At 65.6% G+C, this 11,542-nt stretch overlaps 2 protein-coding genes across 2 annotated transcripts; both read left to right on the top strand.

Annotated features, from left to right (window-relative positions):
- The first annotated feature begins 1,095 nt into the window (after positions 1-1,095).
- TRMT112 (tRNA methyltransferase activator subunit 11-2) lies at positions 1,096-3,334 on the top strand. The gene is made up of 4 exons (XM_074167432.1): positions 1,096-1,208; positions 1,428-1,529; positions 2,479-2,571; positions 2,684-3,334. The coding sequence occupies exons 1-4, from the start codon at positions 1,128-1,130 to the stop codon at positions 2,783-2,785; spliced, it is 378 nt and encodes a 125-aa protein (XP_074023533.1). The 5' UTR covers positions 1,096-1,127; the 3' UTR covers positions 2,786-3,334.
- Positions 3,335-6,745: 3,411 nt separating this feature from the next.
- BANF1 (barrier to autointegration nuclear assembly factor 1) lies at positions 6,746-11,225 on the top strand. Its single transcript, XM_074167431.1, has 3 exons — positions 6,746-6,851; positions 8,706-8,836; positions 10,306-11,225. Exons 1-3 carry the CDS (start codon positions 6,746-6,748, stop codon positions 10,450-10,452), a joined length of 384 nt encoding a protein of 127 aa, XP_074023532.1. The 3' UTR covers positions 10,453-11,225.
- Positions 11,226-11,542: the final 317 nt, after the last annotated feature.

An 11,542-nucleotide genomic window follows, 5' to 3' on the forward strand; every position in this document is an offset into this window, starting at 1 on the left:
CCTTTTTGGGGGGGGTCTTATCCCATTCCCACCCCCACAGGGGCCAATTTGGGGGGATTGCCCCCATTTTGGGGGTGCCTCTCCTGGAGCTGGGGGGGGGCCCTCCCCAACTTCAAACACTCCATTTTTGGGGGGGGGGGGGGCGTGGCAGTATTGGGGTCCCCAGTGTGGATGTGGGGAGCGCCCCCCCCCCCCCCCTTGTTCCTGTGGGGGGTTTAGGGTGCCCCCCCTGTCCCCCCGAAAAAAATCCTGATTAAATGAGCTGCATTTGTGCCTTTGCCTCGTTCCTGGGGGGGGTCAAAGGGGGTGTTTTGGGGGGAGGGGGGGGGTACAAGGGGGGCTGGGGGAGGTTTTGTGGGGGGCTTGGGGGGGGTGACACACACAGGATGTTGCTTGGGGGGGGGGGCAAGATCAGCACCGCAAACTGTGCTGCCCCCCCCCCCAAAATCCTTTCTCCCCCCACCCACCCCCTGAGTGCTCCCCCCACTTGGGGGGAGGGGGGGAGCACAGAATGGAGGGGTCAGCACCTCCCCCTGTGCGCCCCAAAAATGAAAGAGGGGGGTGTCAATGGTGGAGGGGGGGGACCCCCAAAAAAAGGGGAGGGGGCATGTGAAAAATGGGGACCCCAAAAGAAAAGGGGGGGGCGGTCCCTCCTGAAGGGGGGAGGGGGAGCAATGGTAAAAGGGGGGGGGACACCTAAAAAGGGGGGGGGGGGGTCCCAAGGGGGGTTGTGGGGGGAAATCAGGACCCCAGCAGCCCCTTGTGTCCCCCCCAGAGTCCCCTCAACCCCCCCCCAAAATGTGCCCAGTGTCCCCCAGTCCCCCCCCATCCCCCCAGTGTCTGCAAAACCCCCCCCTTGTCCCCCCAAAACCGCCCCCCCCCCCCGCACCTCCCCCAGGGTGGCCCCTTGGCCCCGCCTCCTCGTGGAGCCCGCGCCTCCTCTGGCCACGCCCCCTCGGTTAGTCCCCGCCCCCCTCAGGGAACCCGCTTCCCCTTGGCCACACCCCTCGGCTCTGGCCACGCCCCCTCTCGGCCCCGCCCCGCGCTGGCGCCCTGCTCCCGTCCCCTCCGCCGGAAGTGACGTCGACCGGAAGCGGAAGAAGCGGAAGCGGCGGCGGGCGCGCGGGATGAAGCTCCTGACCCACAACCTCCTCAGCTCCCACGTCCCGGGGCTCCGGCCCGGCGGCGGCTTCCCGCTGCGCATCGAGGTACGGCCCCGCCCCTCCCCGGGTAGGCCACGCCCCCTTACCGGGTGGCCACACCCCTTTACCGACCAGGCCCCGCCTCCTTACCGGCTAGGCCGCGCCTCCAGCGGCTAGGCCGCGCCTTTCCCCAGGCAGGCCCCGCCCCTCCCGGAGGCCTCTCCCCCCGTTACCGTGACACCCCCCCCCCGTTACCGTGACACCCCACCCCACCCCCCCCCCCAGGCCTCCGAGGTGCGGGTCCGGCCGGTGCCGTTCAACGCCGCCTTCGTGGCGCGGTTGGTGCCGCGGCTGCGCTGGGCCGCGCTGCTGGAGGCGGCCGAGAGCGTGAGTGGAGGGGGGGGGGGGGGGGTGCACCGGTTTGGGGGGGGCCCCGGTGGAAGCGATTTGGGGGTCCCGGGGGTGGGGGGCACCGGTTTGGGGGGGCCCCGGGGTGGTGAGGGGGGAGGGGGGGGGGCCCGGTGGGAACGATTTGGGGAGCTCCGGGGGGGGGGCACCGGTTTGGGGGGGCCCCGGGGGCAGTGATTTGGGGAGCTCCGGGGGGGGGGGCACCGGTTTGGGGGGGCCCCGGGGGCAGTGATTTGGGGGCCCCGGGGGGGGAGACACCGGTTTGGGGGGGCCCCGGGGGGAGCGATTTGGGGGTCCTCGGGTGGGACTTGCAGTTTGGGGGGTTGGGGGGGGGGAAATAGGGGGGGTGCGGTGGGGGGGGCTCTGAGGGGGGGAGGCGATTTGGGGGTCCCTGGGGGGGGAGACACCGATTTGGGGGGGTCCAGGGCATTTGGGGGGGGGGGGGGGGGGGAGAGAGGCCGGGCTTTGGGAGGGCCTGGGGGGGGGTCCTGGGGGGGGGTGAGGTCTCGGGGGCGCGGAGGGATTTTGGGGGGGGGGGGGCTGGGGGGGGTCTCTCTGGTTTGGGGGGGGTCCTTTGGGGGGGGCTCTAGGTGAGGGGAGGTTTGGAGGACTCCAAGGTGGGGGGGGGGGGGGGGGGCACCTCGACGGGGGAGGGGCATGCTGGGTGGGGGGGAGGAGGATTTGGGGGGTCCCCGGGGGGGGGAGAGAACGGGGGGGGGGGGGGGGATCTCGATCTCGTGTTTGGGGGGGCCCGCGGGGGGGGGCAGTTCCCCCGTTTGGGGGGCAGGGGTATGTGGGTATGTGCAAAGCTGGGGATCCTGGGGTTGTTTTGGGGGGGGGGGGGGGGAGAGTTGGGGTTGGGGGGGGGGAATTTTGGGGGTGCCTTGACCCCCCCCTCATGGTGTGTGTCCCCCCCCCCCAAAAAAAGCTGGGGCACCCCTCGGAGCTGCCCCCCGAACCCGCCCCCGACTACGAGGGGGACGAGTCCTTCCTGCGGCGCGTGCACCACGTCCTGCTGGAGGTGAGGGGGGGGGGGGGGTCCCCAAAACCCAACGGGGGGGGTCCCCAAAACTTTTGGGGGGCCCCCCCTTGACCCCACACCCCCCCCGTGTGTGTGTGTGTCCCCCCCCCAGGTGGAGGTGCTGGAGGGGGTCCTGCAGTGCCCGGATTCGGGGCGTCGCTTCCCCATTTCCCGGGGGATCCCCAACATGTTGCTGAGCGAGGAGGAGGCCTGAGGGGGGGGGGGGGGGCACGACTCGGGGGGAACCCCCCCCGCACCCCAAATTTAAGGGGGGGCCCCCCCCTTAAAAAAAAATGGAGGGGGGTGTCACCAAAGTTGGGCAACGGTGTTATCCCCCCTCTCCAAGGGGGAATAAAGGGAGTTGGGGGACCCCAAAAATGGAGGGGGGGGGATTGGGGGGGGCACAAGGTGGGGGGGACTCGGGGAGGGGCACCCCGATTTCTCATGCCCCCCCCCACCCCTTCTTGCCCCAAAATCTCCCCTTTTTGCCCAAAAAATCCCTGGTTTTGCCCCAAAATCTCCCCTTTTTGCCCCAAATTTCCCCTTTTTGGCCAAAATTTTGCTCCAGATTCTCTCTTCTTTGCCCCAAAATCTTCTCTTTTTTGCCCCAAATCTCTCCTTTTTGCCCCAAATCTCTCCTCTTTGCTCCAAAAACCCTTTCGTTTCTCAAAAGCCACAAAATTCCAGTTTCTCACCCGCCTTTTTCCCGATATTTCCCTTTTTCCCCCCGTTTTGGAGCCGTTGTTTTATTTTCCATTAATTTAATAAAAAAAAAAAAAAATCTCATTTTTTGGGGGGGGGCGGTTTTGGCCTGAATTCATTGGGTTTGGGGGCTCTTTGAGGTTCCTCCAGGAGAAGTCAGGGGGAGGGAGGGGACACGGAGGGGACATTGGGGGGTGGGGGGGGAGAACATGGGAAGAACCTGGAGGCATCACCTGGGCTTCCAGGAGAAGCCATAGATGGTCTCCAGAGCTCCAGGAGAACCCGGAGATGGTCTCTGGTCTCCAGGAGAACCCTGAGGTGGTCTCCAGAGCTCCAGGAGAACCTGGAGATGGTCACTGGTCTCCAGGAGAACCCATAGATGGTCTCCAGAGCTCCAAAAGAACCCAGAGGTGGTCACTGGTCTCCAGGAGGAACCCTGAGGTGGTCTCCAGAGCTCCAGGAGAACCTGGAGAGGGTCACAGGTCTCCAGGAGAACCCATAGATGGTCTCCAGAGCTCCAGGAGAACCTGGAGAGGGTCACAGGTCTCCAGGAGAACCCTGAGGTGGTCTCCAGAGCTCCAGGAGAACCTGGACCATCACCTGGGCTTCCAGGAAAAGCCATAGATAGTCTCCAGAGCTCCAGGAGAAGCCATAGATGGTCTCCAGAAGAACCCTGAGGTGGTCTCCAGAGCTCCAGGAGAACCCGGAGATGGTCACTGATCTCCAGGAGAACCCTGAGGTGGTCTCCAGAAGAATCCTGAGGTGGTCTCCAGAGCTCCAGGAGAACCCGGAGATGGTCACTGGTCTCTGGAAGAACCCATAGATGGTCTCCAGAGCTCCCGGAGAACCTGGAGATGGTCACTGGTCTCCAGGAGAACCCATAGATGGTCTCCAGGAGAACCCTGAGGTGGTCTCCAGAGCTCCAGGAGAACCCAAGATGGTCACTGGTCTCCAGAAGAACCCATAGATGGTCTCCAGAGCTCCAGGAGAACCTGGAGAGGGTCACAGGTCTCCAGGAGAACCCTGAGGTGGTCTCCAGAGCTCCAGGAGAACCTGGACCATCACCTGGGCTTCCAGGAAAAGCCATAGATAGTCTCCAGAGCTCCAGGAGAAGCCATAGATGGTCTCCAGAAGAACCCTGAGGTGGTCTCCAGAGCTCCAGGAGAACCCGGAGATGGTCACTGATCTCCAGGAGAACCCTGAGGTGGTCTCCAGAAGAATCCTGAGGTGGTCTCCAGAGCTCCAGGAGAACCCGGAGATGGTCACTGGTCTCTGGAAGAACCCATAGATGGTCTCCAGAGCTCCCGGAGAACCTGGAGATGGTCACTGGTCTCCAGGAGAACCCATAGATGGTCTCCAGGAGAACCCTGAGGTGGTCTCCAGAGCTCCAGGAGAACCTGGAGATGGTCACTGGTCTCCAGGAGAACCCATAGATGGTCTCCAGAGCTCCAAAAGAACCCAGAGGTGGTCACTGGTCTCCAGGAGGAACCCTGAGGTGGTTTCCAGAGCTCCAGGAGAACCCAAGATGGTCACTGGTCTCCAGAAGAACCCATAGATGGTCTCCAGAGCTCCAGGAGAACCTGGAGAGGGTCACAGGTCTCCAGGAGAACCCATAGATGGTCTCCAGAGCTCCAGGAGAACCTGGAGAGGGTCACAGGTCTCCAGGAGAACCCTGAGGTGGTCTCCAGAGCTCCAGGAGAACCTGGACCATCACCTGGGCTTCCAGGAAAAGCCATAGATAGTCTCCAGAGCTCCAGGAGAAGCCATAGATGGTCTCCAGAAGAACCCTGAGGTGGTCTCCAGAGCTCCAGGAGAACCCGGAGATGGTCACTGGTCTCCAGGAGAACCCTGAGGTGGTCTCCAGAGCTCCAGGAGAACCTGGACCATCATCTGGGCTTCCAGGAAAAGCCATAGATGGTCTCCAGAGCTCCAGGAGAACCTGGAGATGGTCACTGGTCACCAGGAGAACCCATAGATGGTCTCCAGGAGAACCCTGAGGTGGTCTCCAGGGCTCCAGGAGAACCTGGACCATCACCTGGGCTTCCAGGAAAAGCCCTAGATAGTCTCCAGAGCTCCAGGAGAACCCGGAGATGGTCACCGGTCTCCAGGAGAACCCTGAGGTGGTCTCCAGAAGAATCCTGAGGTGGTCTCCAGAGCTCCAGGAGAACCTGGAGATGGTCACTGGTCTCCAGGAGAACCCATAGATGGTCTCCAGGAGAACCCTGAGGTGGTCTCCAGAGCTCCAGGAGAACCTGGACCATCACCTGGGCTTCCAGGAGAACCCATAGATAGTCTTCAGGGCTCCAGGAGAACCCATAGATGGTCTCCAGAGCTCCAGGAGAACCCAAGATGGTCATTGGTCTCCAGAAGAACCCTGAGGTGGTCTCCAGAGCTCCAGGAGAACCTGGAGATGGTCACTGGTCTCCAGGAGAACCCATAGATGGTCTCCAGAGCTCCAAAAGAACCCAGAGGTGGTCACTGGTCTCCAGGAGGAACCCTGAGGTGGTCTCCAGAGCTCCAGGAGAACCCAAGATGGTCACTGGTCTCCAGAAGAACCCATAGATGGTCTCCAGAGCTCCAGGAGAACCTGGAGAGGGTCACAGGTCTCCAGGAGAACCCATAGATGGTCTCCAGAGCTCCAGGAGAACCTGGACCATCACCTGGGCTTCCAGGAAGAGCCCTAGATAGTCTCCAGAGCTCCAGGAGAACCCGGAGATGGTCACTGATCTCCAGGAGAACCCTGAGGTGGTCTCCAGAAAAACCCTGAGGTGGTCTCCAGAGCTCCAGGAGAACCTGGAGATGGTCACTGGTCTCCAGGAGAACCTATAGATGGTCTCCAGAGCTCCAAAAGAACCCAGAGGTGGTCACTGGTCTCCAGGAGGAACCCTGAGGTGGTCTCCAGAGCTCCAGGAGAACCCAAGATGGTCACTGGTCTCCAGAAGAACCCATAGATGGTCTCCAGAGCTCCAGGAGAAGCCATAGATGGTCACTGGTCTCCAGGAGAACCCTGAGGTGGTCTCCAGAGCTCCAGGAGAACCCGGAGATGGTCACTGATCTCCAGGAGAACCCTGAGGTGGTCTCCAGAAGAATCCTGAGGTGGTCTCCAGAGCTCCAGGAGAACCTGGACCATCACCTGGGCTTCCAGGAAAAGCCATAGATGGTCTCCAGAGCTCCAGGAGAACCCGGAGATGGTCATTGGTCTCCAGGAGAACCCATAGATGGTCTCCAGAAGAACCCTGAGGTGGTCTCCAGAAAAACTTTGAGGTGGTCTCCAGAGCTCCAGGAGAACCTGGTGATGGTCACTGGTCTCCAGGAGGAACCCAGAGATGGTTTCCAGAGCTCCAGGAGAACCCGAGATGGTCCCTGCTCCCTGTTCTCCAGCCCCGCCGCTCTCCCCGTCTCTGTTCCTCCTCCAGGCGCCTAGAGCGGCCCCGCCCCCGCCCCTCGCGGCCGCTCCGTCTCCCTCCTCTCGATGGTCGCTTCCGGTTTTTGCGGCGGCGGCGCCGGACGTGACGTCAGCGCGCAGCGGCGGCGGCGGCCTGAGGCGGGAGCGGCGGTTGGAGCGGCGGGAGGGGCCGGTGAGGGCCTGGGGGGGGTTCGGGGGGTCCCCAAGTGTCCCCAAGTGTCCCCGCGGTCTCCCCAATGTCCCCAGGGGTCCCCGGCCCACCCCGGTCCCCGTGTGTCCCCTCCGGCCCCGCCCCTGCCCGTCCCCGTGTCCCTCCGGGCCCTCCCCCCCCCCGTGTCCCCGCCCCCTCTGGCCTGTGTCCCCCCCCCCCCCCCCCCCCCGTCACTGTCCCCGTGTCCCCCCCCCGTCCCTCTCCCCCCTCCCTGTCCCCGTGTCCCCTCCCTGTCCCCGTGTCCCCTCACTGTCCCCCTGTCCCCTTACCGTCCCTCAGTGTCCCTCTGTCCCCTTGCCATCCCCGTGTCCCCTCACCGTCCCTGTCCCTCCACGCTGTCCCCGTGTCCCCGTGTCCCCCTCACCACCTCCATGTCCCCTCACTATCCCCCTGTCCCCTCACTGTCCCCTCACCGTCCCCGTGTCCCTTCAGTGTCCTCATGTCCCCTCACTGTCCCCGTGTCCCCGCACCATCCCTGTCCCTCCACGCTGTCCCACTGTCCCCTCCCTGTCCCCCGTGTCCCCTCACCATCCCTGTGTCCCCTCGCCATCCCCATGTCCCTTCACCGTCCCCGTGTCCCCTCAGTGTCCCCTCCCTGTCCCCATGTCCCCTTGCCATCCCTGTGTCCCCTCACCATCCCTGCTCCTCTTCCCTGTCCCCATGTCCCCTCACCGTCCCCGTGTCCCCTCACCGTCCCCTCCCTGTCCCCATGTCCCCTCACTGTCCCTGTCCCTCCTCGCTGTCCTCATGTCCCCCTGGCCATCCCTATGTCCCCTCCCTGTCCCCATGTCCCCTTTGCCATCCCCGTGTCCCCTCACTGTCCCTGTCCCTCCTCGCAGTCCTCATGTTCTCCTGGCCATCCCCATGTCCCCTCCCTGTCCCCGTGTCCCCTCAGTGTTCCTGTGTCCCCTCACCGTCCCCTCCCTGTCCCCGTGTCCCCTCTCTGTCCCCTCCCTGTCCCCGTGTCCCCTCAGTGTCCCTGTGTCCCCTCTCTGTCCCCTCAGTGTCCCCGTGTCCCCTCACCGTCCCCGTGTCCCCTCTCTGTCCCTTTCCTGTCCCCATGTCCCCTCACCGTCCCCGTGTCCCCTCACTGTCCCTGTCCCTCCTCGCAGTCCTCATGTTCTCCTGGCCATCCCCATGTCCCCTCCCTGTCCCCGTGTCCCCTCAGTGTTCCTGTGTCCCCTCACCGTCCCCTCCCTGTCCCCGTGTCCCCTCTCTGTCCCCTCCCTGTCCCCATGTCCCCTCAGTGTCCCCGTGTCCCCTCACCGTCCCCGTGTCCCCTCTCTGTCCCCTCCCTGTCCCCGTGTCCCCTCACCGTCCCCGTGTCCCCTCTCTGTCCCTTCCCCTGTCCCCATGTCCCCTCACCGTCCCCGTGTCCCCTCACCGTCCCCGTGTCCCCTCTCTCTCCCCTCCTGTTCCCGTGTCCCCTCAGTGTCCCCATGTCCCCTCACCGTCCCCGTGTCCCCTCTCTGTCCTGTCCCCGTGTCCCCTCACCGTCCCCGTGTCCCCTCTCTGTCCCTTCCCTGTCCCCGTGTCCCCTCACTGTCCCCATGTCCCCTCTCTGTCCCTTCCCTGTCCCCGTGTCCCCTCACCGTCCCCGTGTCCCCTCTCTGTCCCCTCCCTGTCCCCGTGTCCCCTCAGCGTCCCCGTGTCCCCTCCCTGTCCCCGTGTCCCCTCAGTGTCCCTGTGTCCCCTCTCTGTCCCTTCCCTGTCCCCGTGTCCCCTCACCGTCCGCATGTCCCCTCTCTGTCCCTGTGTCCCCTCCCTGTCCCCGTGTCCCCTGGCTGTCCCCTCAGTGTCCCCGTGTCCCCGCAGGCGCCATGTCCTCGACGTCGCAGAAGCACCGGGACTTCGTGGCGGAGCCGATGGGGGAGAAGCCGGTGGGGACATTGGCCGGGATCGGGGACGTCCTGGGCAAGAAGCTGGAGGAGAAGGGCTTCGACAAGGTGGGGACAGCGGGGACACCCCCGGGGGGTGGCACAGGGGTGGCCCTGGGGGGGGGTCTGGAGGTGGAGGGGTGTCACCGAGGGGACGGCGGTGTCCCCAGGGGGTCCCCGGGGAGATGGGGGTGTCACCGAGAGGACAGGGGTGTCCCCAAGAGGGTCCCCAGGGAGATGGGGGTGTCCCCAAGGGGGTCCCTGGGGAGATGGGGGTGTCACCGAGGGGACAGAGGCGTCCCCAAGAGGGTCCCCAGGGAGATGGGGGTGTCACCGAGGGGACAGGGGTGTCCCCAAGAGGGTCCCCAGGGAGATGGGGGTGTCCCCAAGGGGGTCCCTGGGGGGATGGGGGTGTCACCGAGAGGACGGGGGTGTCACCGAGGGGATGGGGGTGTCATCAAAGGGGTCCCCGGGGAGATGGGGGTGTTACCGAGGGGACAGGGGTGTCCCCAAGGGGATGGGGGTGTCATCAAGGGGACAGAGGTGTCACCAGGGGAGTCCCCAAGGAGATGAGGGTGTCACTGAGGGGACAGAAGTGTCCCCAAGGGGACAGGGGTGTCCTCGAGGGGATGGGGGTGTCCCCAAGGGGGTCCCCAGGGAGATGGGGGTGTCACCAAGGGGCCAGAGGTGTCACCAAAGGGGTCCCCAGAGAGATGGGGGTGTCACCAAAGGGTTAGGGGTTGTCCCCAAGGGGGTCCTTGGGAATGTGGGGGTGTCCCCAGGGGGGGTGAGGTGACCCTGGGGACACGGTGCTCCCGTGGGGTGACATGGGGACGTCCCTGGGGGGGGCACAGAGACACCCCTGGGGACACGGCGTGGCACAGAGATGGGTTGGGGGACACGGTGGGGGGAGACACAAGGATGTCCCTGGGGACATGGAGGGGGGGGAAGGGACCCCCTTGGGGACACGGGGGGCATCCTGGGGCCAGTCCTGGGGCCAGAGGGTGTGTGCCACCCCCCCAGTGACACCGTGGTGACACCCCTGTCCCCTGTGTGTCCCCCCCGCATCCCCCCCCCAGCCACACGTGGGGCCATTCCCAGGGACACGGGGGGGGTCCCAGCCCCTCGGTGACACCCCTGTCCCCCCAGACCTACATGGGGCCATTCCTGGGGACACGGGGGGGGGACAGTGGGGGTGTGCCACCCCCTTGGTGACACCGTGGTGACGTCCCGGCCCCTCGGTGACACCCCTGTCCCCCCCAGTCTTATTTGCAGCCATTCCTGGGGACACGGGGGGGGACACAGGGTGTGTGCCACCCCCCCGGTGACACCTCTGTTCCCTGTGTCCCCTCCATGTCCCCCCCCCAGCCCTACATGGGGCCATTCCCAGGGACACAGGGGGGGGTCCCAGCCCCTCGGTGACACCCCTGTCCCCCCAGACCTACATGGGGCCATTCCTGGGGACACGGGGGGGGGACAGTGGGGGTGTGCCACCCCCTTGGTGACACCGTGGTGACGTCCCTGTCCCCCCCCCCCAGGCCTACGTGGTTCTGGGGCAGTTCCTGGTGCTGCGGAAGGACGAGGAGCTTTTCCGGGAGTGGCTGAAGGAGACGTGCGGAGCCAACGCCAAACAGTCCCGGGATTGCTCCGGCTGCCTGCGGGAGTGGTGCGACGCCTTCCTCTGAGCCCCCCCAAACCCCCCCCCCGAACCCCCAAACCCCCCCGAACCCCCAAAACACCCCCCCCCGAACCCCAACACCCCCCCCCCCCCCCAACACCCGGCAAAGCCCCGAAGCCCAACAGATTGGGGCTCCCCCAAAACATCTGGGGACAGAAGGAGGTGGGGGGTCCCCCAAACCACCACCACCCCCCCCGCACCCCAATTTCCCTCCGCCCCGAACCCCAAAACCCCCCCAGGCACCCCCAAACCCCCCCCAAACCCCAACACCTCCCTCCCCCCAGCCCCCGGCAAAGCCCCCGACGCCCAACAGATTGGGGCTCCCCCGAGAGGTGGGGGCTCCCCAAAAGCCCCCTCCTCCCCCCCCAATTCCTCCCCCCCCCAGGCACCCCAAAAATCCCACCCCAACCCCCCCCAATCTGGGGACCCCCAAACCTCTGGTGCTGCCCCCCCCCGGGAGCCCCCCCAGACCCATTTTGGGGCGCCCTCCCTCCCCCAAACCACCCTCATGGGGGGGTCCCGGGGTGCTCCCCCCCCCCCATCACCCCAAAACACCCAGGAGGGGTTTGGGGGGGGGGGGAGGCTCCCAGCTCCCCCCCCCTTCCCCCCCCCCGGGGCTGCGCTGTCACTGCCCCTCCCTCAAAGAAAGGGGGGGGGGGGTGGGATTTTGGGGTGTTGGGGGGAAATTGTGTCATTTTGGGGGTGCCCCCCCCCTCCCACCCCCACCCCCAATTTGTTTGTAAAAGAGTTTTCTAAACAATAAAGGTTTTGCTGTGCTGGATCCTGCCCCGGGGGGGGCAACTGGGGGGCGCGGGGGGGCGACTGGGGAGGATTTTACCCCCCAGAAGGGTTTGGGGGGATAGCGAGTCCTCCAGAGCAGACGAGCGGGGCCTCCGGGCGGCCTAGAGCGGCCTCGAGAGCAGACGAGCGGAGCCTCCGGGCGGCCTAGAGCGGCCGCGAGGCCTCCGGAGCAGACAAGTGGGTCCTCCCGGCGGCCTAGAGCGGCCTCGAGAGCAGACGAGCGGAGCCTCCGGGCGGCCTAGAGCGGCCGCGAGTCCTCCGGAGCAGACAAGTGGGTCCTCCCGGCGGCCTAGAGC

The sequence above is a fragment of the Numenius arquata genome, unplaced genomic scaffold (assembly GCF_964106895.1).
Source record: "Numenius arquata unplaced genomic scaffold, bNumArq3.hap1.1 HAP1_SCAFFOLD_1395, whole genome shotgun sequence".
NCBI classification, from domain to species: domain Eukaryota; kingdom Metazoa; phylum Chordata; class Aves; order Charadriiformes; family Scolopacidae; genus Numenius; species Numenius arquata.